The sequence below is a fragment of the Pteropus vampyrus genome, unplaced genomic scaffold, assembly GCF_000151845.1.
Source record: "Pteropus vampyrus isolate Shadow unplaced genomic scaffold, Pvam_2.0 Scaffold10, whole genome shotgun sequence".
NCBI lineage: Eukaryota > Metazoa > Chordata > Mammalia > Chiroptera > Pteropodidae > Pteropus > Pteropus vampyrus.
The window spans coordinates 14927876-14951418 of record NW_011888791.1 but is presented as its reverse complement, the minus strand read 5'-3'; the positions used below and the strand labels follow the sequence as shown (position 1 = coordinate 14951418).

At 43.7% G+C, this 23543-nt stretch overlaps 1 protein-coding gene across 1 annotated transcript; it reads right to left on the bottom strand.

The window, feature by feature from the left end:
• Window positions 1-3638: 3638 nt before the first annotated feature.
• Window positions 3639-6905, bottom strand: NFKBIA (NFKB inhibitor alpha). Its single transcript, XM_011376668.2, has 6 exons — window positions 6554-6905; window positions 5874-5982; window positions 5346-5556; window positions 4972-5060; window positions 4580-4840; window positions 3639-4231 (listed from the first exon to the last, which is right to left on the bottom strand). The coding sequence occupies exons 1-6, from the start codon at window positions 6778-6780 to the stop codon at window positions 4184-4186; spliced, it is 945 nt and encodes a 314-aa protein (XP_011374970.1). The 5' UTR covers window positions 6781-6905; the 3' UTR covers window positions 3639-4183.
• Window positions 6906-23543: the final 16638 nt, after the last annotated feature.

Sequence of the window (23543 nt, the reverse complement as noted above, 5' to 3'; positions counted from 1 at the left end):
AACACATTATTTGTCATTAATTCAGACTAGTGGCAAATTGCTTTTGGGCTCAGCTTTGCAATCTAGGATCACACACAGATGCAAAAATGAGATGGTGGCCAGCGGTAGATGATTGATTGAATCCTAGCCCTGAAGTTAGTTTTGTTCTGATTCAAACCACTTGTCAAAAGTGCTACTGGTCACTTGGGACATCAGATGAGAGAATAGGTAGTACTGGGCGGGGGTGGGGTGGGGTGGGGGGAGGGTGCAAATAGCTAACTAGGGTATAATCTCTTGATCTCAGTGCCCCTCCATGTCTGGAGTTGAGGCTTCTGATCTGGGCTCGCATCAAGCTCTGCGCTTCATTTTACCATGCTATCTTATGTGTGCTTGTTTGTCTCCTTGACCACCAAAGAGAAGAGCTTTTTGAGGCAGAGGCCGTGACAGGTTTCCCTCTGTGTCTCTAGCCCCTGGCACAGGGCCTGGAGAATAATAGTGTTTATAATGCAAATGAACGAATGAGACTGAGTCCCCTTCTCTAGGAGAGAAACACACAGAAGATATCCAGTTTGTTTCCGTGATGGTCCCTTAAAATGGGGGATGACCTGGGATAGGCTTGTCAAAGTGCCAGAGGTGGGAGAATACTTGTTGGGCATGTTTCTGACCTAAGTTCCTCTGGATGCAGAATGCGCGAATCCCCGCCAAGTGGGGACTCAAGGCCTGCACCGACAGAGGAGCAGTGAGGGTCCTTGACTGTGCACAGGAAAGAATTCAAGCGCCTGCCAGAGTTAGAGACCAAAGGGAAGTTTATCAGAGAAGGAATAACGCTCCATAGACAGAATGTGGTGTCTTCTCAGAGACAGAGAATGAGAAAGACCCCGAGTGTTTGAGGAATTCAGTTTATGTGTGATTCTTAGTTTCTATGAGTTATAGTTTAAAAACTTTGTTTCCTTGTTTTCCTCTGATGGTATGGATGTGCAGCATGAAAGGCATGCTAGCGAGCTCAGCCTTTGTTCTATAGATCCCCATGGTCTGGCCATAGAGAATGAATGGTTGGGTTTATTTTGCGTAGCGCGTACAACTTAGACTGTTTTCCTCTTGGGGTATGGGTAAATAGTTTGTTAGAAATCACAGCAGGAAACTTCTTTTGTTCTGTAGGTTCCCTGTGGTCTGACAGCAGCATATTGTAGGCTGTGAATACAACCTGGTTTAGTATTTAGTCAGTTTATGTAGTTCTCATGCCTCTTTTCTATATCACACTCTGACTTTTCTTGCCAAGTGAAACTTCAACTACACCTAAGGCAAGTTGATGAAAATCGGGAGGAAAGGGGGCGAAGGAAGAACCCATCTCACTGACTCAGTTCTAACTGTCACCACTTAATCACTTCCAGTAGCGATCGAAGTTTCAATGCAAATACCCCAGAGCATCCAGCGGCGGGTGTTTTCAGGCCCTGCATGCGGGTCTTCAAATTGCTCAAACTGCAGTTTGTTCCCTCTTGAAAGAAAAACCCTTCCTTCTGGAAGTGACTAGGTTCATGTGACTTATAAAGGAAATTTATCCTGAGGATGAGGCAGGCAGAAGGAATCAAGAACTAAATTCAAGGAAGTTGCTGATGTGACTTTTTATTTCCCTCTTGTGTCACTTCCCTTTTCCCAAGGTCCCCTTATTTCTACCTGTCCTGACAGGACCTTTAGCTTCTTGGAGAAAATCAAAGTGCATAGAAGGCTCTCGGTCTGTGGAACTATTTTCTTTGAAAACTTTTGTTCTTGTTTACTTAGAAATTTGAGGAAGACTTTCTACAGATTAGAATGTTTGAGGTCTAAAATTTTTCTTTAGGGAACTCCAGACTCTAGTACCCAACTGATTGCATGAAGGAAAGAAAATGAGTTTAAAAGAAAGGAGTATAGAAACAAGAACTGGAGAGTAAGAAACTGGGGTCCATTTTTGGTCCTTAACTGGACTCAGTTACCTCGACGATAGAATCCACACAGAAGGTTGGGATCCTGAAAGAGCAAAAAAGCTGAAGCCTGCAAAGGTGGGAAGCTGGGCCTAAATGGGTCAGAAGAAGGCCCTTTTCGCTGTGATTGTGGAAGGTGACACCTCTACAAAAAAGCCGATCACCCAGGAGGCTGAGGAGGAGTGGGCTACATCCCTTTGTCCTGCTGCTCTAACCCTCAAAACTGGAGTGAGAGTGATGGACATCTTGGCACAGATTCAACACCATTAAAGGGGAAAAAAGAAGCAGGTCTGGCTGAGAAGTGCTAGGGGCATCATTCCAAAATTGGGAGCCAAGTTTCCAACCTTTGTTCTTTTGGATATGAGGTAGATATCCCTCCCCTACCCGTTTTACCTCTTCTACTTAGCTGAGAGCTGAACCTAATCAACATTCAAGTGTTAGATCATGTAACACCTGTGTTCAGGTGCTGTGGGATGGACAAGGAATTTCAGTGATGGGCCCCGAGTACTTTCAAAGAAGGCAAGACTGGTAGAGGGGCCACCAGTGCTCAGCTCAGTCCAGTCTACAGTAACACTCTTTATATATGAAAGACCCACTAAGTATTGGCTCCTTTTTGGGCTGAGAGGAAGGTAATGATTATATTCATTTGACTTTGACATCATTTGTGGATCAGGAAAGGGATAATGTAATATAATGGTGATTAATGCTTTCTTAGGCATAAGCCAAAGTATGTGAATTGTATTTATACATCATTCTGCATTTGATAGCATGCCATAAACTTTCCTTTATTCCTTTTTCTACCTAGGCAAGAGATGCATTTTAGGAATGAAAACATCAAGATTCAGAGTATATAAACCCAAATTTCACAAGTGATTGATTTCTCGTAAAATGTTTCTGTAGAATCATTCAGTAGAATTAGAATGATTGAATTCTTCAAGCCTTTCTCTCTTTTATACTACATACTTTATAACAAAGTGGGTTTAGAGGTGGAATTCATTTAAAAGATGTTAACCACCTGCCTCCCCTGCAAGGTGACCCTGGATAGAGCATTTTCTCTGGGCTTGTTTTTTCCCATGTGAAATACAGGATGTTGTGCAATAACTTGTATTTTTCTTTAGCACTGTGTGCCTGGCGCTCTGCTATGCTTTTTACATAGATTGTCTTATGCAATCTTCACAATGGCTCAGTTTATAAAGTTTACGAGGAAAGGCTCAGAGGTGGGCACCTGCTAACAAATGTTAGTGTAGTCCCATTCCTGAGTCCATGTCTTTAGGAACTTCCAGTATTATAGGCAAGATCTTTTTCAGCTCTAGAAAATGTGAATTCAGCATACTCCTTGGCCAAAATAATTTCCTAAAGTGGAAATAAGGGTCCCGGAATAATTTAACTCAAAAGAGTAAAAGCAAATAACAATGGAGAGCCTTCAAGCTATAGGCCAAGCAGCTTGCTGCACCCCGCCTCCCCCCCCCCCCCCAGCCTGTTTCCTATCATCTTGCAATCTTGCAAGAGCCTCCCCTCCCACACACTGGGCCCGGGGCTGCCTGCAAAGCTGGCGAGTAACAGTGTGAGAAGCTGCTCTCTGAAAGGGTTCCATGACTGGCTGTGGTAAGTGCTCCCACATGACTCTCCACCTCCACCTGAGGATCGAATGACTCTCAGAATAGAAGTGCCACAGCAGCAAGAAGAAAATGATCAGGATAATTGTTTGTAAAAATCTGTTTAATAAATATACATCTTAGAAGTAGCAAAATAATTACCAACAAAATACACTATGTACACCATTCACAGGTGGGTAACACAAACCTTCACAGGTAGTGACTTTTAACCGCATACCACTGAAAAGGTTTAACATTACACCTCATTGTTACAGTCAGTCACAGGATATAATTGAGCTCAGCCACTGAATCCATGGTGGTTCAATCAAAAAGCACAATAAATAGAATGCAGTCCTTTCAACAAATTTTGGATGACCTTGAGAAACCCCACAATGATGAGGTTTAAAAAGGTTTTCTTTGAATTCCAGTGATCTTTCTTGTCCCCCATCCAAGGTTCACAAATATAACAAAATGAGGGCTGATCCACCACAGTAAAATGTTTCGGGCCAGGCGGTGTGCAGTGTGGTCCTAAGTATACCCTTTTGATTTTTTTCTTTTTCTTTTTTTTTTTTTTTTTTTTAGAAAAATAAAACTCTCTTTCTGTACAAATATACAAAGTCTGTGTATAGTCTTTTGGACACCTTCTGAAGCTCATAACGTTAGGCGCTGGCCTCCAAGCACACAGTCATCATAAGGCAGCTAAAAACAAGAGGAAAAAAAGACACATTAAACTTCCAGAGCTTTGCCAGGAGTGCTGGGATAGCGGTGAGGACTGCTACTGGAAATAACTCAAGTATTTGTGGGCTATTTTCTATAACCCAAATATGAATTAACTTCATGGGCTGAGGGAGTTTTCCTTTATGCTCCTCTCCTTTAAAAAAGAGCGAAAAAGACCAGACACACTCTTGGGATATTGACTATGCATAATGAAGTTTGAGAACTTCGTTATGTTGAGAACTTTGGATAAAGACTAGTTCTAGGGGCCTGGGAGGGTGGAGGGAGTATGGTCACTCTCATTACTTTTTGTAGAACAGAGTTGAGACTCACCTCGTCCTCTGTGAACTCTGACTCTGTGTCATAGCTCTCCTCATCCTCACTCTCTGGCAGCAACTGAAGGTTTTCTAGGGTCAGCTGGCCCAGCTGCTGCTGTATCCGGGTGCTTGGGCGGCCCCAGGTGAGCTGGTATGGAGAGTAGCCCTGGTACGTGACTCTGTTGACGTCAGCCCCACACTTCAACAACAGTGACACCAGGTCAGGATTCTGCAGGTCCACCGCAAGATGAAGGGCGGTTCGGCCATTACAGGGCTCCTAAAACCAAAAAGAATTTGAGATGCTTATGGTTAAATTTGGCATTTCTGCTTGCAACAAGAGCATGTGAAGTGTCAGTGAGGAGGGCCCTGGGGCCTGATGCACTCCACCTGGAGGCATGAAGCACTCACCTGAGCATTGACATCAGCACCCAAGGACACCAAAAGCTCCACGATGCCCAGGTAGCCATGGATAGAGGCTAAGTGCAGACACGTGTGGCCTAGAAGAACAAAAGGAAGACAGTATAACCACTTGTTTCAACACTTTCATCTCAAACAAAACCTTTCACCTATTTTCCTAAGGGACAAATTCTTCTGAATTTGAAGAACCCAGAATCTGGGTTCTGAATGAACTTTACGAAGGCACCAAATGGGCCTTTTGTATACATATTTGCTCAGTCTTTCACACGTTGAGAGTTTAAGCTCTTGCCTGGACTCCTTAAATTAGCTCATCTCTCCCTTCTCCATGTCGCCTGCCCTCTCATGGGCCGGGCAGGCAGACGTACCATTGTAGTTGGCGGCCTGCAGGACAGAGTGGAGGTGCTGGGTTCCACAGCTCTGAGTCAGGACTCCCACACTGGCCAGGCAACCCTGCTCACAGGCAAGGTGTAGGGGGGTATTTCCTCGAAAGTCTCGGAGCTCAGGATCACAGCCAGCTTCCAGAAGTGCCTCAGCAATTTCTGGCTGGTTGGTAATCACAGCCAAGTGGAGTGGAGTCTACAATACAGAAGAGAGAACAGAAAGAGATTAAGCCATGGACCAAACCTACAGTCTGAGTTCCTTTGAAACCCAGAGATCCCCAGGTTGTGGGTGCTGCTCCTCCCAGACAGGTGCAAGGCAAACACCAGAGGCCCCAGGTGGGCATCATTAAGGCCTCACAAAATTAATGGAATTTACTTTCTAGAATGCTAGCTGATTCCAATGTATAAATGTCAGGGAGACTAATGAACACTGGCTGTCACGACTTATAAAGAATTGGGAGCAACTGTGCTAGATCACGGGGTCAGAGGCACGAGGCTGGGCAAGAGGCGCACCTGCTGCAGGTTGTTCTGGAAGTTAAGAAAGGCCAGGTCTCCCTTCACTTGGCGGACCACTTCCATAGTCAGTGCCTTCTCTTCATGGATGATGGCCAAGTGCAGGAACCTGAGGGGAAGAGAGGGAAAAACCCGCAGGGCTGGTGAGTACAATGCGTGGGGCCCAGGGCGGCGCGGGCTGCGGGGGATTGCGCAAGGCCGGGGTTTCTGGAGGCCGAGGCCGCGGTGTTTTCCGCGAGGTTATTATGAGCTGAGTGTTCCTGGCAGGCGCCCAGGGACTTTCCGGCCCCCCCCTCCCTCCCGGGCGGGCGCCGACCAGGCCGCCCCGCCCTCCCGCCGGGCCGGAACGCCCTGTACTTCCCCTCCAGGCCGCGCGGCGCCCGCCTGCCGGGTAGAAACTCCTGCTCCCCGCCCCCCTTATGCAAGCGGGGACTTCGCGTCCCCGCCCCCGACCGAGAGGACCCGAACCGGGGGAGGAGGGGGGCGACGGCCGTGCGCGGCTGCAAGGCCGAGCTGCGGAACAGCGGCCCCGGGAACAGACCCGATCCCCTACCCCCCTGCAGCTTTACACAGTCTCGGGGTCGGTGCAAACACACCGGGTCCACAGCCGCATCGCAGGCCCCGAGACTCGAGCATCAGGCCCGGCGCCCACCCCCGCCACCCTAGCCGGCGACACTTACGAGTCTCCGTCCTCGGTGAGCTGCTGCTTCCAGGGCTCGGCGCCCCGCGGCGCCTCCTGCGGCTCGAGGCGGATCTCCCGCAGCTCCTTCACCATCTGCTCGTACTCCTCGTCCTTCATGGAGTCCAGGCCGCTGTCGTGGCGGTCGTCCAGCAGCCGCTCCTTCTTGAGCGCGTCCCGGGGGCCCTCCATAGCCCAGTCCTGGGCGTGCTCGGCGGGCTGAAACATGGTGCGGGGACCGCTCAGGCGCTGCTCTCCAGATGTGCTCGGTCGCGGGCTGCGCGCTCGCTTCCTCGCTGTGTCACAGGCAGGAGGGACGGCCGGCTCGAACTGTTGTGGGCTCCGCAGCGCCGCCGCGGCGCCCTATAAACCGTGGCAGGGGATTTCTCAGGGGCGGGGTCAGGCCCGGGGAATTTCCAAGCCAGTCAGACCAGAAAAAGAGAACCAGCCGTCTTCTGCTAGGGGAAAAGAAATCTAAACTCTGAGCCGGGGTTCATAGGAGAAACTCCCTGCGATGAGCCACTGGGGTCATGTACAGGGAACTTTTTGATGAACGCTGAGTGGCTGGAAAGTCCTCCCACCAAGGCCCCCTCCCCTGGTACTTCCCTGCAGTCTGCACTCAGTAATCTTGTCCCTCTGCAAGAAACCTTCTTTTTCTGGGGTTTCCCAGGATCGATTGGATTTGGGGTCTTTGGCTGCTGAGATTCCAAGGACGCAGACCTGCTGGGCGGTTCCTCGTTGGGGTTTGCCAACCTGCCGGTCCTTTGCGTTGTTTGATCTTTTGAAAACGCTAGTGGAAATGATGGCCCGGTGTGGGGATTCGTTTCCCCAAACTTCTCTCTGTGAGAATCCTTACCAGACTGTTTGCAAGTGCAGGGACTCGTAGCACTCCCTCATGCTTCTCTCAGAAGTTGTGAAAGTTGTGGCGTTAAAAACCTAATTGCTTGGAGGACCCTCAAATTTCCTGGGAATTAACAATCCTGGTGACTGGGGGAGGGGTAAACACTCTGCTTCTGTATGCAGGGAAATGCTGAATGTGAACATGACTTTTCTCAAGTAGGGCAAAATTTTAATCTTTGTGGTAGAGGTTGTAGATACCTTGCAATAACAGTAATTATTGAGGTCGTGTTCCCTGAATTGCATTGTGCTGCTGCAGAGAATGGATCTTGGGCCTACTTGAGCTGGGCGACTTTCCAGAAGACTTTGGAGAAGGAAGGAGGCTGAAGAATGGATTGAGTAATGCCCTACCCAAGATTGGGCCTTCAGTGATGGCTAAGAAAGTAACTGCTAGGCATACTGCAGGAGGCTCAAAGCAGTCCTAACATTGCCCCCATCCTGCCCCTCCTGGTTCTTTGCTTTCCTGCTCTGGGGGAGGGCAGCAGTTGGACTTATCCCTGCAATGTGTGCAGGAACTCCAGGCTCACCATCCTCTGGTCTCTCCGACAGAAATGGAATTTATGTTTTCCTCTGCAAACCCACCTCCTAGCCAGCAAGTCACGAAGTTAATCGATTTACTTCTAGAATTGGTCCAGGCAAAACAAAGCAACTTCTGCAGATTTAGCCCCAGGAGGCCTCTATAGTTCTGCAGAGATTTCTGACAATTGTTGCAGTCATCCTTAGCTTGACTGACCTTTTACTTACCAACCTTCCTCCTCTTGAACCCCTCCCCCACACCAATATCTTAATGTAGGAAATACGGGTCAATCAAGGTGACACAAAAAATGAGGCGGGGCGCAGGGGGGGGGGAGTAAAATCGAGAAAATCTTCAGGGTAGTAGTGATCAATGATTATATGCTAAAATGAAAACCTCCTAGAGATAGACTCCATTGTGTCTGCAGGCGTGTGATATACAAATACACAAGTTTTGACGCAAGGTGGAACAGCAACTATAAATAGGAAATCTCAGTTCCAAGGTCTATCTCTAATTAACTGCATATTAATTGGAGGGATCAATTAACTTTGCTGCGGCATACCTGCTTTCGTAATAATAAGATTGAGTTGAATGCTATTTCGTTTTTTTCCCCAGCTTAAAAATTGTGTTACTTGGCTACAAATGCATGTATAGCTCTGCTTAAGAGTGACCATGTCTCCTGGAAATTCACAGTATAAATTTTTGGAAGGACTCCAACACTTTATGCAACACGTTGTTCTCAGAACTAATCTTGTAAGATAGGTATTGTTCCTACTATCCTGAAAAGAAACCAAAATGCAGAAAAATTTACCTAGGTACTCCATGGCCATTTATCTAATTTCTATCCTAGCATATCAATCATTTGGCCAAAGCAGGTGTATTGACACTTTTTGAAAATACATTTTGAAAATGAGACTGAATACCCTATAATCTGGAAGATACTCAAAGTATTTTCTACTCCAAATGGTTAGGAGGGTAGATGTTTCCCTATCTGGGGATATTCACGTCTATTAGAAAGAACAGAAATGTTGAACTGTAAATGCCCCCCTAATAAAGGATGCCATAGAAGAGGACTTTTGGCTGCAGATTTAAAATAGTTATTAAAAAGAAAATCATGCATAAGGAAAAGTATCTCAGGAGTGTTTCTTTATACCTCCTTTAATGGCTTTATTTTCCTGATGGCCTTCAGGACCTGGTGATCTTTATTCTTGATTGTTTAGTGTGACACCTAGTGGTAAGAGTCAGGTCCAGTTTTTCTCTGATGTGGCAGGACGCTTTTGGAAATTTTGGGAGGTGCTGAGACTTGATGACCTGTCCTTATGGTGGGGATTCCCCAAGGAGGTATCTTTTGTTTTTCTGCTACCTGGGAGACAGTTTTGAATAATGTGATCAAACAGGTTTTCTCTCTATCATATATAGCTCTGTACGGTTTAAATCAACAAACATTACAACTTGGGCAACACAGAACATACTTGGAAATCAGAAAACATGAGCAGAAGGGCCAGAAGAAGACAGCAAAACTGATTTTTGGTTTAGAAAGACATTTGTGGACTCTTGGACACTTAGAGTTCTCCCCACTGAATTGTCAAACGTTTTAGCTAATCTTGACCACTTTAAAGATGTTAAACCTTAGGTAACTAATTTTTAATGTCATTTGGCTTTTTTCTTTTTAATGCAAAAGGAAAAAGAACGAATAAGTTAACCTCAAAGCTGCTTTGTATGTCAGTGCCTCAATACAACCATAGGAATGACAGGTTGGCCAGTGATACTCCAGGGCTTCACTGTGGGCAAGAGCACCCCCGTGGGAAAAGGAGCACCAGCGTGGGACTTCACCGTTCTTCTTGAGTGGGAAATTCACAATATGCACTGAAGTGCCCAGTGGCCTAGCAGCGTGGAGTTTTCCTATAAGTTCAGCCAAGGGTCCAACATATTTGGCTTTTCTTAACATCACAGGCAGGGTGTCCTGTGCCAGTTGCCCCAGCCAATTAAACTGAGGCTGTTTTAGCGCCAGCCGATTGAACTCCCAAGAAAGGCTCCACATCTCAGTGCAGATAGGCTGGAAGACAGAGAAGCCATGAGAGTCCTAAAGGCCAAGTGAGTCGGCACCCTGCTGATGGGCAGCCCCGCCCTGCAATCTGAATTTATATTCTGCTTCCAATGCCTGGCTCAGTTTTCATTCCTCCTGTAGTGGTTGGCAGCCACCTCCATCCATCCTCCTCAAAACCTGGATCTCCTGAGCTCTGAATTTCCTCACAGAATAATAACTGTCAGGATTTTCTTTCATAGTGACCTGAAAATAAGACTGTAAAAGCCTTTATGTGTTTCTTTGAATCCTGCAATTTAATGGAGATCAAAGCTTTAAAGGGTATCAAACTCAAATACCTATCCATAAGGGCTGCGCAGGTTTCACAGATGAGTGAAGCTGGCCATGTGAGTCCAAGGGGGAATGGTGGCATCGTTAGCAGTCTAGACCTGAGAGAGCATGTTCCTCATACTCAGATCAGACAATTTTTGCCAAATGGCATTTTTAACTTAGTACTTTTTTAAAAATTCCATTGTAAAAGAAAAAAATTAGAAAATGGATTTTGATGTGAACATTTTCAAATTTAAAAATTTTGCGAAAACCAAATAAAATGCATTTCTTATGGCTACATCAAGCCGACAGGCCCTGGGATTACAACCTGTTTTTCAGCCAATGTATGATGTTTTCCTGGTGCTTTGGGGAAGGGACCTGCTTTTAGCTCCCTTGGTGTCACGGGGTCTCTGCTCCTCCCTGTAACCAGAGGCTGGGGGTGGAGCATGTCCATCCAGGAAGTTTTTGGTATGCCCCTGACAGATAGGGTTGGAATCAGAAACTCTAAGCCCTGAAAACAATTTTACCCCTCCCCCGAAGAACTGTTAAACACTACACTTTAAAAGAATAAAAAGTTCAACAGAATTATGGTTTTTCTTGCAAAGACTTTTTTTCTTTTAATTAAAATTCTCTCGGTAAATATCTCTTTGGGGTGTTTCTGCTCTGTCAGTGTCTCAACCATATGCTTAGTCGGGTAACCTGCCCCCAGGGAAGGAGGAAACCTGCACGTGACACTCCTGCACGTGTCAACCCCTAGCCAAAATTCCTGGCTCTCCTTTTTCACTGTTTGTTGGAAGTAACCAAGTAATACCTATAGGTGTGTAGATTGTTCATGTTCTGTTGTGTTTGGGGAGGAGTAGTTGGATCAGGAAGGGGTGTAGGCTTAACAGCACATCGCTTCCTCTTCATGTCAGTATATGTGCTCTTCTGTCTTGGGTGTAAATTCATCCTGCGTTTAGTCAGGGTATAAGGTGACTTAGCACTGGAGCAGTTCTGCACAGAAGCCTGAAACTCAGCTGGATATGGTACATAAATGAGAGGAGGTCCCTGTTTGGGCACCATAATCAGGTGAGGGACTCATGATCCTTTTCAGCATCAGAGGCAAAATCCACCACCAGAAACTGTATGAGAATGTGGACGTTTCTTTTTTTTCTCTATGGTCTAAGGTCTGGGGAATGGTTTAGGACAAAGGTTAACAGAATCACAGCTGCTAAAATATTTGCTTCCGATTACAAATAGAGTAAAGATTTAGGAACCTTGATCCTTAGTCCTTTCTTGTGATCACTAAGATAATGTCTTTCTCAAACTTCTTTTTAGAGCCTCTGTTATCTGGAGTAGAGCCCCAGATTACTTGGAGACATATTAAAAATTGAAATGTCTGAGGCTATGCATGGGAGAGACCTATAAAAATATTGATTATGAAATTTATCCTTTGATCGATTTTTAAATAACAGAAGCAAATAGAGTAAGAAGGGTCACAAGCAGAAGCCATGAGAAGGGAGAAGGGGGAAATCGGCCTGGAACATTTTTCCCTTGTTACCAGTTCTCAGCTGTCAGAGTCCAGTCCTATGACTGTGACATATTCCCTCTGGATAAGTCACTCGTCTTGGCTCAGGAACGCTCATCATTTCCTATATCTGGGCTGTTTATAGGCTACAGTTTAGGGATTATTTTACCAAGAACATTTATATTTTCAGAAAGTGAGGTAGATTAATGCATCACCAAGTCTTTAAATGAAAAGGCAGAGGGGTGCCCCCTGCATTCACTGGCGGAAACTCAAGAGGCTAGGGGGAATGTGGCTGGGGTGACAGCATGGGTATGGCTGTTGGTAAGTAATCTGTATGAACATGATGAGAGCAGGGAAGCACAAATACAACCTAGTCAGCGTTGGCTCTGTGCCTCGAAGGGCTCAGATCCGACTCCAGGCGGCCAGAGCATCAGAGCAGGGCGGTAGAGGGAAAGATAATGAGTCACAGGAGAAAGAGGAGGCTGCATTCAGGGCAGGACCTGGAGTAAGGGGAGTTAGGTAAGGAGCAACAGTGGAATTTTCCCTTCACAAATGGCAGTCGACACCAGGATGAGCACAGTATGGATGTACTGTCTGTAGCGACATCTTCAGGCTGTCTGTGGAATAACTGTTCTTCGAGGAATCATGTTCTCTAAGGAATCATGTTCTCTAAGGAGGGGATTTTAGGAAAGGTGGGTTGAGAGTGTACAAAGAGAGTAGATATTTAGATGTGACTATAGTGCATCATTTATCACAGCCCCAGGGGAAAACTGTGACCGGTCCCTCTCCTGAAATCCCCATAGCCGATCAGTTCATTCTGCTTTTGAAATGACTCCAGCCCATCCCTTTTCCATGTCCACCATCCCCCACCTTCGTGAAGGCCGTGTTTTACCATAGTAGCCTCTCAATTTGTTATGTATGTTTTTTGAATACTTGACACTTGATATGCTTTATTCTATTTAATCTTCACAACCATTTACTTAAGTGCTATCATTATCTGTTTTTAAGAAATATGAGGTTCAGAAAGGTTTAAGTCACTCAGAAGCCAGCATTCAAACCCATCACCCCATGCTGCCCTCCCACTGTTCTTCACCATACACTAAAATATTGTTTGACTGTTCCTGTTTAAAAATTTCTCAAAAGTATTGGCACACATTATGTTATATTATCTATAGTGTTAAAAATTCATTCATTTTTAAATGGAAACATTTGCACCTGGTTAAAAAATAGTTTAAAAATTCAAGTACAATTATCCAATTACATCTCCTTTCATTACCGTTTCTAACACACATTTTCACCATGTTATTTTTCTGTGACAAGACCTCAGGGCCTGCAGGACAGAGTCTGAATTCCTCTTGCAGCATTTAAAGCCCTTCAGAGTCAGAACTCTCCCAGCTTGGCCACTCCTAGTCTGCGTATCTCCCCAGCAACGCTCTGCTCCAGCTGCTCTGGCCTTCACTGGGATATGTCCTCCCTGTCCAAGGACCAACTTCTTCCCACTTCCTTGCCAGCCTACCAACCCTTCCACTTTCCAAGAATCCTTCCCTGTCTTCCTCTCACTGGAGCGTGCCGCCCTCCTCTGAATCTAAGTCTTATGGTCTGTCTTGGGACATTGAGCCTGTGGTCACACATTGCCTTGTACTGCTTAGTTATTGCTCGTGTCCCCTTTTAACTCTAGTTAGGCATTAAGAATATGGGGCGGAGTGGGAACTGTTGGGCGGGGGAACATGGGTTTCTTTGTCCCCCTCATCCAGTCCACTGTTTACGTCATAAGTATCCTCTTTAGACCTGATATAATTGTTCTTTGACTCTTCTCTGTTAATACCTCACTCTTCATTTAATCTGCTTTGTTTCTGTTGATCTCATCTGGTCCAGCTTCTGACTTGGAGTGAGATGTTATCATTCTCATTTTCAAAGGAAGGAGCTATTGTGGAATAAAGGCTATTAGGAGTAAGCAGAGTCACCATAGAACCCGGCCCACCAGGGGATTGGAGCGCTCGTAAGGCGCGAAGAGATTATAGATAGACCTACATGGTGCCCCCTTCTCTTCTTTCCTTTTCCACTGCCGCCCAGTAACATCTAGTGCGGGACCCAGTTTAAGCAGGAAGACTCTGCCTTCTGAAAACCTCAGTGTGAGATAATTGAGGTCTTTGGAGGCTTGCAGCTCCCCAGGATGAGACGTCAAAAGGAAATTGGGGCAGAAGCTCTAGTTTAGAGACATTAGATGAACATTTGCCTAGAATATCCCCTGTGTCAAAAATCCTTTGGGGACATAGGATGAGAGGAAGGAGGCTGAATTGGTCTATTTGGTTAAGAGGTTGCCTGGCAGGGTGATGGATCATCAGAACTCCCACCAGTGGACTGCTGGGCTGAAGCCCATGGACACGAGACTGGCTGGATCTGGCAGAGGCACAGCTGCCCTTTCAGGTGATTTTTGATGACTTTCAGGAGCAGCAGCATTTCCAACCCAAAATATCATCACTCAAGAGTATGACCTAGTTTAACAAAGCACACACAAACTAACCTAGTCAGTATTTAAAATGAAAAGCCATTGATGTGCCAAGAATGATATACAGTTTGTAGTCTATCCGACTCAGGCAACATCTAGAACAATTTATTTCTCAGATAAGTTCCTCTTAAAGAGGAAATCCTGGGAAGGAGTTTATCATCCACATCTTGGACCCTGATCACAGAGAACTTCATTCAAATAACATCGTATGTGAACATACATTAAATTGTTTTTATAAAAGTAGCACAGGGACCTATTAGACATATTAGAAGTCAGGCATCTTGGCAACTTTCCATTGTTGAAGTCTTTGCCTTCTCACTTCAAGTTGTATTCTCATTTCAGGTCTAGCGATTTGTCAGGCCAATTCTGGGTGATTCATATTGGCAACAGCAGGATTGAAAATTAACATAGATGTGCATGAGAGGGTTGCTGTCTGTAGGGTGTCGAAATGAGGCTAAAAATAGGTGGGGGTTCCTGGGGCAGCCTCCTTCGTGGCCACAGGCACCACAAAAGGAAAACTCAATGGGGGAAATCTGCCCACAAGAGAGGACAAAAGCCCCAACCTTTGTCATCCCTTTTGCCCTGCAGAGAAAGCTCAAGGTGACAATGAACTTGGTGTTTTCAAAATGTCACAGCTCCTACAGACAGGCTCTCATGTCTTCCCACCCCCAGACCTGTGATCAGAGGCTTTCCCCCTGGGTCAATGCATTTTTCTTAGTTCCTGCTCCAGGATCAAGCACAGATGTCTGTCTCTAAATATCTATAGCTATGTTTAGTCAAAGGACTGAATGAGATAAAGGAAATATGAGATATTGACACAAATGGGCAATATGAAAAAAGGGATCTTTAAAAGAGAAGAGTATATATAAAGAAAAAATAAACATTAATTTGTCAAGCAGTTTTTAAGCATTTATTTTGTGCCAGGTACTGAGAAAATAAAATGGGCCTTCTCTCAAGGAGCTTATAGGCTGGTGGGGAGATAACTAAGCAAATGAGTGATTCTAGTAAGGAATAATAAGAGCTATGGTTGCGGTAAGAACAAAGTGCTCAGGGAACATGGAACAGGGGAAGCTCAGTCAGACTGGGAGGGTTGGTCAAGGACAGCTTTTAAGGGCCAAGTTATCAGAAAGGGGGAAAGGACAGGACAAGTGAAGGTCAAGTCTGTGGTAAAGTACAGAAGTATGAAACAAGCAGTTGCACATGGCTTGGTGTATGGTAGAGGGAGATGAGAGTGTTAGGAGGGAGTTGGTGTATGGTCATGTGACTGAGCAGAGAAGCTGGAACAGCATTCTGAAAGCCAGAGAGCCACTGAGGTACTTTACATGGCAGCTGTCATCAGCGTGTGTTTTGGATGACAGTATGGCAAATAGACTGGAGTGGGTTAGGCATGAAGCTGGTGACCAGTTAAAGGCAGTGACTGAAGAGTGAAGGAGAGATGGGTAAAGAAGGATCCTAGAACAAGGATCTGCAGGTCTTGGAGACTGATTGGATGAAGGAGAGAGAGAAGCATCTGAGAACTCTGTTTCTGACTTGGGCTACTTAGTGGGAAAATAAGGGGAAGAGTGGGTTGGGGGAAAGAGGATGAGTTTTTTTCTTAGACATCTTAATTTTAGGGGCCTGGACAGGTGGTTTCATGTGGGAAGTTCTAAGAGAATGAAATACTTGGAAGTCATCAGCTTACTTGAGAAATAGTTAAAGTCAGGGTGTGGACACCACCCAGGAATTGTATGTAGAGTTCCAAGAATGAAGACGGGAACATGAGCGTTTAAGGAATGAGCTGAGGCTAAGAAATCAACAAAGGAACCTGAGAATATCCAAGAGATGGGAGGGAAACCAGAAAAGAGGGCTGCCCCAGAAGCTGAAAAAGGTCAGAAGTTCCAGAAGATGGTCATTGTAAAAGTGTCAAGTGTGGCAAGAGTGTGTGTCTGAGTGAATTGCTCACTAATTCAGGCTAACTCTAGAAGAAAAAGCCCAAGCTGAAAGAAAGTTTTACTTAGGATGTGATGTTTAATTACTTGCAAATATACAATTAAAAAAAAAAAAACCCTTAAGGAAAGGGTTTCTTAAGGGCTGTGATTGAAAGATTTACCATTAGTGCATTAAAAGCATATGATAAAAATTTAGCATCTCTTTCACTTTGTAAGTACAGATGGAGGAGGATGAAGTTAGGGGATGTACCCAAGGTCACACAGTTAAAAAGATCAGGACTAGAATCCAGATCTCTAGATAAACAGCCCACTGTTCTTTCCTCTATCAGTGGCTGGTTCTTAAACTTCAGCTAGCATTAGAGTCACTTGGAGGGCTTATTAAATTTTAATTAAAATTAAAAAAAATTTTTCAATTACAGTTGACATTCAATATTAAATTAGTTTCAGCTGTACAGTATAGTAGTTAGATATTTATAAAACTTACAAAGTGATCACTCTGTTAAGTCTAGTACCCATCTGACACCATACATAGTTATTACAATATCATTGACTATATTCCCTATGTTGTACTTTACATGCCCATGACCATTTTGTAACTGCCATTTTGTATTTCTTTTTAGATTTCTTTCTGTGGATGTCTCTCACTCCTCCATGTTTCCATTTTGTACTTCTTAATCCCTTCCCCTTTTGTACCTAGCCCCCGAACCCCCTCCCATTCTGGCAACCATCAGTTTGTTATCTGTGAGTTTGTTTCTGTTTTGTTCGTGCATTTCGTTTTATAGATTCCACTTACAAGAGAAGTCATATGGTCTGAATTATTTCACTTAGCATAATACCCTCTATGTCCATCCATGTTGTCACAAATGGTTACGATTTCATTCTTTTATGGCTGAATAATCGTCCATCGTATATATGTACCACCTATTTATCCATTCATCTTTTGATTGGAGCATTTAAAGTATTTACACTTAAAGTCATTATTGATAGGTATGTAGTTATTGCCATTTTATTATTTACTGATTATTATTTTTTTTAGTTCTGTTCCTTTCTTTTGCTCTCTTCTGTATTTTGATGACTTTCTGTATGTAGTTATTGCCATTTTATTATTTACTGATTATTATTTTTTTTAGTTCTGTTCCTTTCTTTTGCTCTCTTCTGTATTTTGATGACTTTCTGTAGTGTTGTGTTTAGGTTCCTTTCTCTTCTTGTATCTCTCATGTAGATTTTTGGTTTGTGGTTACCACGTGCTTCATATATACCAAGCCATGTTTATAACAGTCTGTTTTAAGTTGATAGTCACTTAAGTCAAAACACATTCTAAAATTACTACCATTTTTATTCACTCCCTCCACATATATGTTTTTGTCATTATTTTTTACTTCATGTGTAAGTTTGTGTGTATCCTTTACTGTTATAATCCTTTACTGTTATGAACTTCCTACTTTTTCCTTTTTTCCTTTGTATTAGCTTTAGTGTTGGTTGATCCACTGCTTTTATTATGTGTTTGACTTTGTCAGTGAGAATCTTTCTTCTTTGTGAAATTTTCTTATTCATATATATATTTTTTTTTCTTCTTAAAGGAGTCACTTTAACATTTCTCGTAATACTGGTTTGGTGGTGGTGAACTCCTTCAGTTTTTTCTTGTCTGGGAAGCTCTTTATCTGTCCTTCGAGTCTTAATGATAGCCTTGCTGGGTAAAGTAATCTTGATTTTAGATCCTTGCTTTTCATCATTTTGAATATTTCATGCCAACCCCTTCTGGCCTGCAAAATTTCTGTTGAGAAATCAGCTGACAGCCACGGGAGCGCCCTTGTAAGAAACTACTTTCTCTTGATGCTTTTAAGATGCTCTCTTTGTTTGTAACTTTTGGCATTTGAATTATGATGTGTGTTGGTGTAGGCCCTTTTGTGTTCATCTTGTTGAGGACTCTCTGTGCTTCCTAGACTTGTATTTCTATTTTCTTTGCCAAGTTAGGGAAGTTTTCAGTCATTATTTCTTCAAATAGGTTTTCAATTCCTTGCTCTCTCTTCTCCTTCTGGTACCTCTATGTTACGAGTGTTGGTACACTTGATCTTATCCCAGAGGTTCCTAAACTATCCTCATTTTAAAAATGCTTATATCTTTTTGCTGCTCCAGTTGCGTGTCTGCCAAATCGCTTATTTCAGCCTCTGCTTCATCTAATTTGCTGTTGATTCCCTCTAATGTATTATTTTGTTTGTTTTGTTGTTCTTTTGTTTTTTTTCTTTTCTCTAATGTATTTTTCATTTCAGTTATTGTATTCTTTGTTGCTGACTGGTTCTTTTATGATTTCTATCATTGTGTACATTCTCACTGAGTTCATCTATTCTTCCCCTAAGTTCACTGAGCATCCTTATAACCAGTGTTTTGAACTCTATATCTGGTTTGGCTTGTCTCCATTTTGTTTAGTTCTTTTTCTGGAGTTTTGTCCTGTTCTTTCATTTGGGACATGCTTTTTTTATCTCCTCAGTTTGGCTGCCTCCCTGTGTTTATTTCTATGTATTAGGTAGATCTGCTATGTCTCTCTATCTTGGCAGAGTGGCCTTATGTAGTAGGTGTCCTATGGGGTCCAGAGATGCAGTCTCCCTGTTCACCTGATTTGGATGCTCTACTGTTGTAGTTGAACTTTGATTATTGTTGGCACATCAGTGGGTGGGATTGACCTCCAGGCTGACTGGCTGTCAAGACTGGCCATGACAACAGTAAACAAGCTGTTGTTCGAGGGCTGACCCCATAGGGTGGATTGGCTTTAGTGGATTTCTGGTGCCTGCTGAGTCCACCTTTTGGGTGTGTCATTTGTAGTGCTAATTGGATGGTGCTCTGGTATGGTTTGAAGCTGGCCACCAGGTATGTTGGTTCTGCAGCCTCTGGGGAGGGGCTCTGGTGGAGGCCAAAGTCAGCTGTTGCCTGTGTTCAGCCTGGGTTCACTCGGTAGGAGCTACAAAGTTACCTGTGGTTAGTAGCTGCTTGTGCTGGGCTTGGAAGCACCTGGGAGAGGTTATGCTATGAACCAAGGCCGGCTGCCACTAGTGCTGGGCTTGGGGCTACTTAGCAAGAGGTTCAGGGAACGCTGAGGCCAGCTGCTGCTGCTTTGGGGTTTGTGGACCTTTGAGAGATTTTAGAAATGTTCTCAGGGCAGGTCCAGGTGGACCACTTGTGTGGATTAGCCTCTGAAAAATGTTCCTTCTAGCCTGGTGCCTGAGTTAGGTGGGGCAAGGTCTTGGGGAATCAGCAGGTGGGGTGGGAGCGGTGTTAGGTTGATGGAGACTCAGATTTGGTGCCTGCCTGCACCTGCAGGCTGTGTTGAGGGAGGGCTCAATAAGGGAATAATGGTGCCTATCAGCACCAGAGAGAGCTGCCCCTGCAGCCCTTGCCTTAAAGCCAGACAATTCAGTTCTTCCCTGTATGTCCCTGGTGCTTTTTGAGCTGCTGTCCCTCTTCTGGAGTTTTGGATGAGCCTTTGTGAGTAGTCTGTGCACAAGCCCTTTAAGAGGATGCCCACGTCTACAGCAGCCTTCCATCTCACCTAGACAGAATCTCTGCTGATTTTCACAGCCAGATGCTATGGGGACTCTTCAGCACTAGTGCTCTGGGCTGTTGAGCCTGGTGTGGGCTGAGACCCTTTGCTCCTCGGGGGGGACCTCTGCATATGAGATATTGTTCCTGATTTTTAACTGCCACACATGGGTTTGGGACCAGCCTGTTTGGCTTCTCTGCTCCTCCTACCAGTCTTGATGTAGCTTCTTCACATCCTTAGTTATAAGACTTCTATTCATCTAGTCTTTAGGTGGTTCTTAAGAGTGTTTGTTCTATAATTTAGTTGTAATTTTGATGTCATGGGAAGAGGTGAGTACAGCATTTACCACCATCTTGACCAAGAGTCTTAGAGTTACCTGGAGGGCTTTTAAAACATGCTTTGCTAAGCCCCACCCCCAGAGATTTTAATTCAGTATGTCTGGGGTGGGGCTTGAGGATGTATTTCTTATAAATTCCAAATTCTCTATTGCTTCTGGCCAGGGACCTCACTTTGAGAACCACTATTCTATGTGCTTCTTTATCTCTAACACTTAAAAGTACTTGAGGGTTCTAGAAAGCAGCTGGGTTTCCCAGTTTGAGTAATCATTCTCTAAGAAACTCTCCATATAATATTAATTTGCTTAGAAGTAATATATTCTTTATGTAAATTGGAGTGTACTTGTGGAAAGTATGAATAAGGAATTGAAGTTTATGCGTTCAAAACTGTTTTGAACGCTTGCACTGTTGTAGACACTCTTCTGAGCACTGGAGATACAGTCAAAAACTCTGCCTTCAGAGAGCTTATCTTGTGCAGGAGACGCAAAGATACTAAATAGGAAAATATATGTTAGAGTGCCACAGAGAAAAATAAATCAGGGAAAAGGGATAGAAATGTCAGGGCAGGAGGACATTTTGAAATTTTAAGTAGATTGACTGGAAAGATAGAAATGCAATACTGAAGAAAAGATCTGAAGGAAGGAAGAGAATGAGCTCTCTGAACATCTAGGGGAAGAAGAGTCAGGGTGGTGTTCAGTTAGTGCAAAGGCCCTGAGGTGGGAGCACTCTTTGAGCAACAGCAGGGAGTCAGGTGGGTGAAGTAGGGTGAATCAGAGGAAGAGTATTAGGAAATGAAGTCAGACAACAGATAAGGCTCGGATCTTAGGAATTGGTTTTTAACAACATTCAGGAAATTCTTTCACAAAATATCGCTTTGTTTCTTTTGTACTGATTTGTACTGTTTTCGTTAGAGGAAACATTAGGTCCAAACTTGAGCTATGGATCTCCCAGTACTGAAAGGTTACAGCAGTTTCCTCCACCAAGTGGCTAATGAGTTTGTTCAGCAGCTAGCTTCCCCAAACAATTGAATACAGACCAGTTTGGAGAGACAGATATACAGGGAAATGTGTTTCTTTGGCCACCTTTTATGTGTATATGTGATTTACCCCATCCCCCATTCTGACCTCTTCACTAAATTCTGAGATAATTGCTCTGGCAATGTCTGCCAAATTTTTTTTTTTTTTTTTTTTTAACAGAATTACATTGTCTGCACTTCTGGGAAAAACTGACCCCACCTATATGAGTCGTGGGGTGGGCTGGGCTGGGCGGTGGCTCAGACCTTCAGTTTGACAGCCTACATTCTTTTTATGGTCAAGCCTTTTGTGGCCCACCCATAACCACCTGTACTGGGGGAAAAAGATATTAACACATTAAAAGATGGGATAGGATGTTTTGTCTTTCTGGAAGATTACTGAATTTATATTCAAACATATAGAAATCTTTAAAGTAATAGTCACCACAATGAAAGACAAACTACTAGGCTTCTAAGAAAGTTTTGCATTTTCTTATATTCTCACATAAACAATATGACCTGGGATAGAATTGGGTGTATGGCACAGTGAAGTCCTTGACTGTTTGTTGTCTGTGGACCCTGGATTAGGTCCTGCATAGAAACATAGGATGGAAAAGATGCAGTTTTGAGCTCTAAGATTATGTTGTAGACCTCTGAGAAGGTAGGGATATATATGAAGATTAATGTTTTCACATTGGTACATGGGAAATATTTTCTAGCAGAACAAAAGAGATTTCTAAGCTTCCCTCAAAATTCGGTTTTGAGTCTTCAGAGGCTACATTTGTTTCCTTGAACAGAATATAGTTTTGAGCCATATTAGCAAATTATCAAGCTATCTGTGGGTAAAAATTACAAGGTAGTAGATATAAAAACTCATGAGTTTTCATTGATGACTTTTCTTTCCAGACTTGAATTGGTTCTTAGTGGCTCACCCAGAGTAGAAGGTGACTTTCTGTAGGTGAAGTTTCCCCTCTACCTGGAACAGGCCCTCTGTCCCATCCAGAAAAATACACTGCGTATGGGCTGCTAGGATCTGAGGGCTCTTTGAGCAGTGTCAATTTTTTCTTGATCCCTAAAATCTTAGATGGTAGGAGCTGAAGTGACCTTTAAGGTCATTTAGTCCAACTATTCCTTTTATGCTTAAAGCATGTCTCAATATCCCTACCAAATGGTCTAGCAACTTGGGTAAAACCCCTCTGGTGTTTGCACCTGGGAAGAGTATTAGATGAGAAAGGAGACCCCGATTCCATTTACTCAGGAGGGCCTTTGTGCAAGAGGTAAGTTTTGATGTGGATAATCTGTTCAGTTAGAATGTAATTCAGTCCAGTTAAAAGAGAGGAAAAGGAAACTTGGCTAATTCCTCTTTTCTTTTGCCAAGTGAAACAATATTGTGGATGGAGACTCAAAAACATCTTTTCGGAAAATAGCTAAACGGCAAGCACCTTACACTCCTATTTCCCTCCTAATGAAAAACAATCCCAAATGCCAGACTACAAAAGCGAAATACTTAATAGTGCCCCCCGCCCCGCAGCAAACCATCATTCATTGTCTCTACCAACAAAAACACATTTTACTGTCCAGTCTTTACATGAATCACTCTGTGAAATGATAGCAAATGTAATAACTCCAGACAGCTACAATTATCTAAATGTTTCCTTATTAGCCATTTGAATGGCTAAAGCCTTATAATCAAATTATAGTGAGTGCTAATTGAAATCTAATCTGTGTAATTAGGTATCAGAATTTGATTCCAATATTGTTAAATTACAGACAAGGCCCATCAAGTTACACTAAAAATGTTATAAGCTCAGTGGCAAAGGAGATGGATTCTTTCAATAAACATAGATCAGACTGAAACAGGTTTGTAGTGTCACTGCCACCTACTGGACTTAGTAGAACTGCAGAGACTATCTTTCCTTGGATGTGGGGCACAGCTGTTTTCCTAACCCAAGAAGTTTCTTGACAAGCAAGAGAAACTGCTCAAATTTGTAATTCTCTGGTTGAACATAATTAGCGGAAAGTATTAATATTTATCGTTTCTGGAAGAAGCCAAGTAGATTGCAGCTGGGAGGGCATATGATGGCAAAAGCTAGAGGTGAAGTAAGATGAACTCGGTGGGACCAGATAATGGAGTGCCGGCTCAGTGAATGGTTAGAGAAATGAGCCGGAAAACTCCCCATGGCCCAGGTGACTTCCTTCCTCCTCTAGTCTCGGCTAATGGAAGATTCACTCTTTATAACCCCTAGAATAAATAACATTTATTGAATCTCTAATATGATATGAACACAGTCTCAAAATCCTGTTGGGTAATAGAAGTATAAAATGCATCCATTCCTCAAGTAGTTTGTAATCGGTTCTGTGGAGAGATTAGAGAAAAATACACAATACCTTATACCAGCAG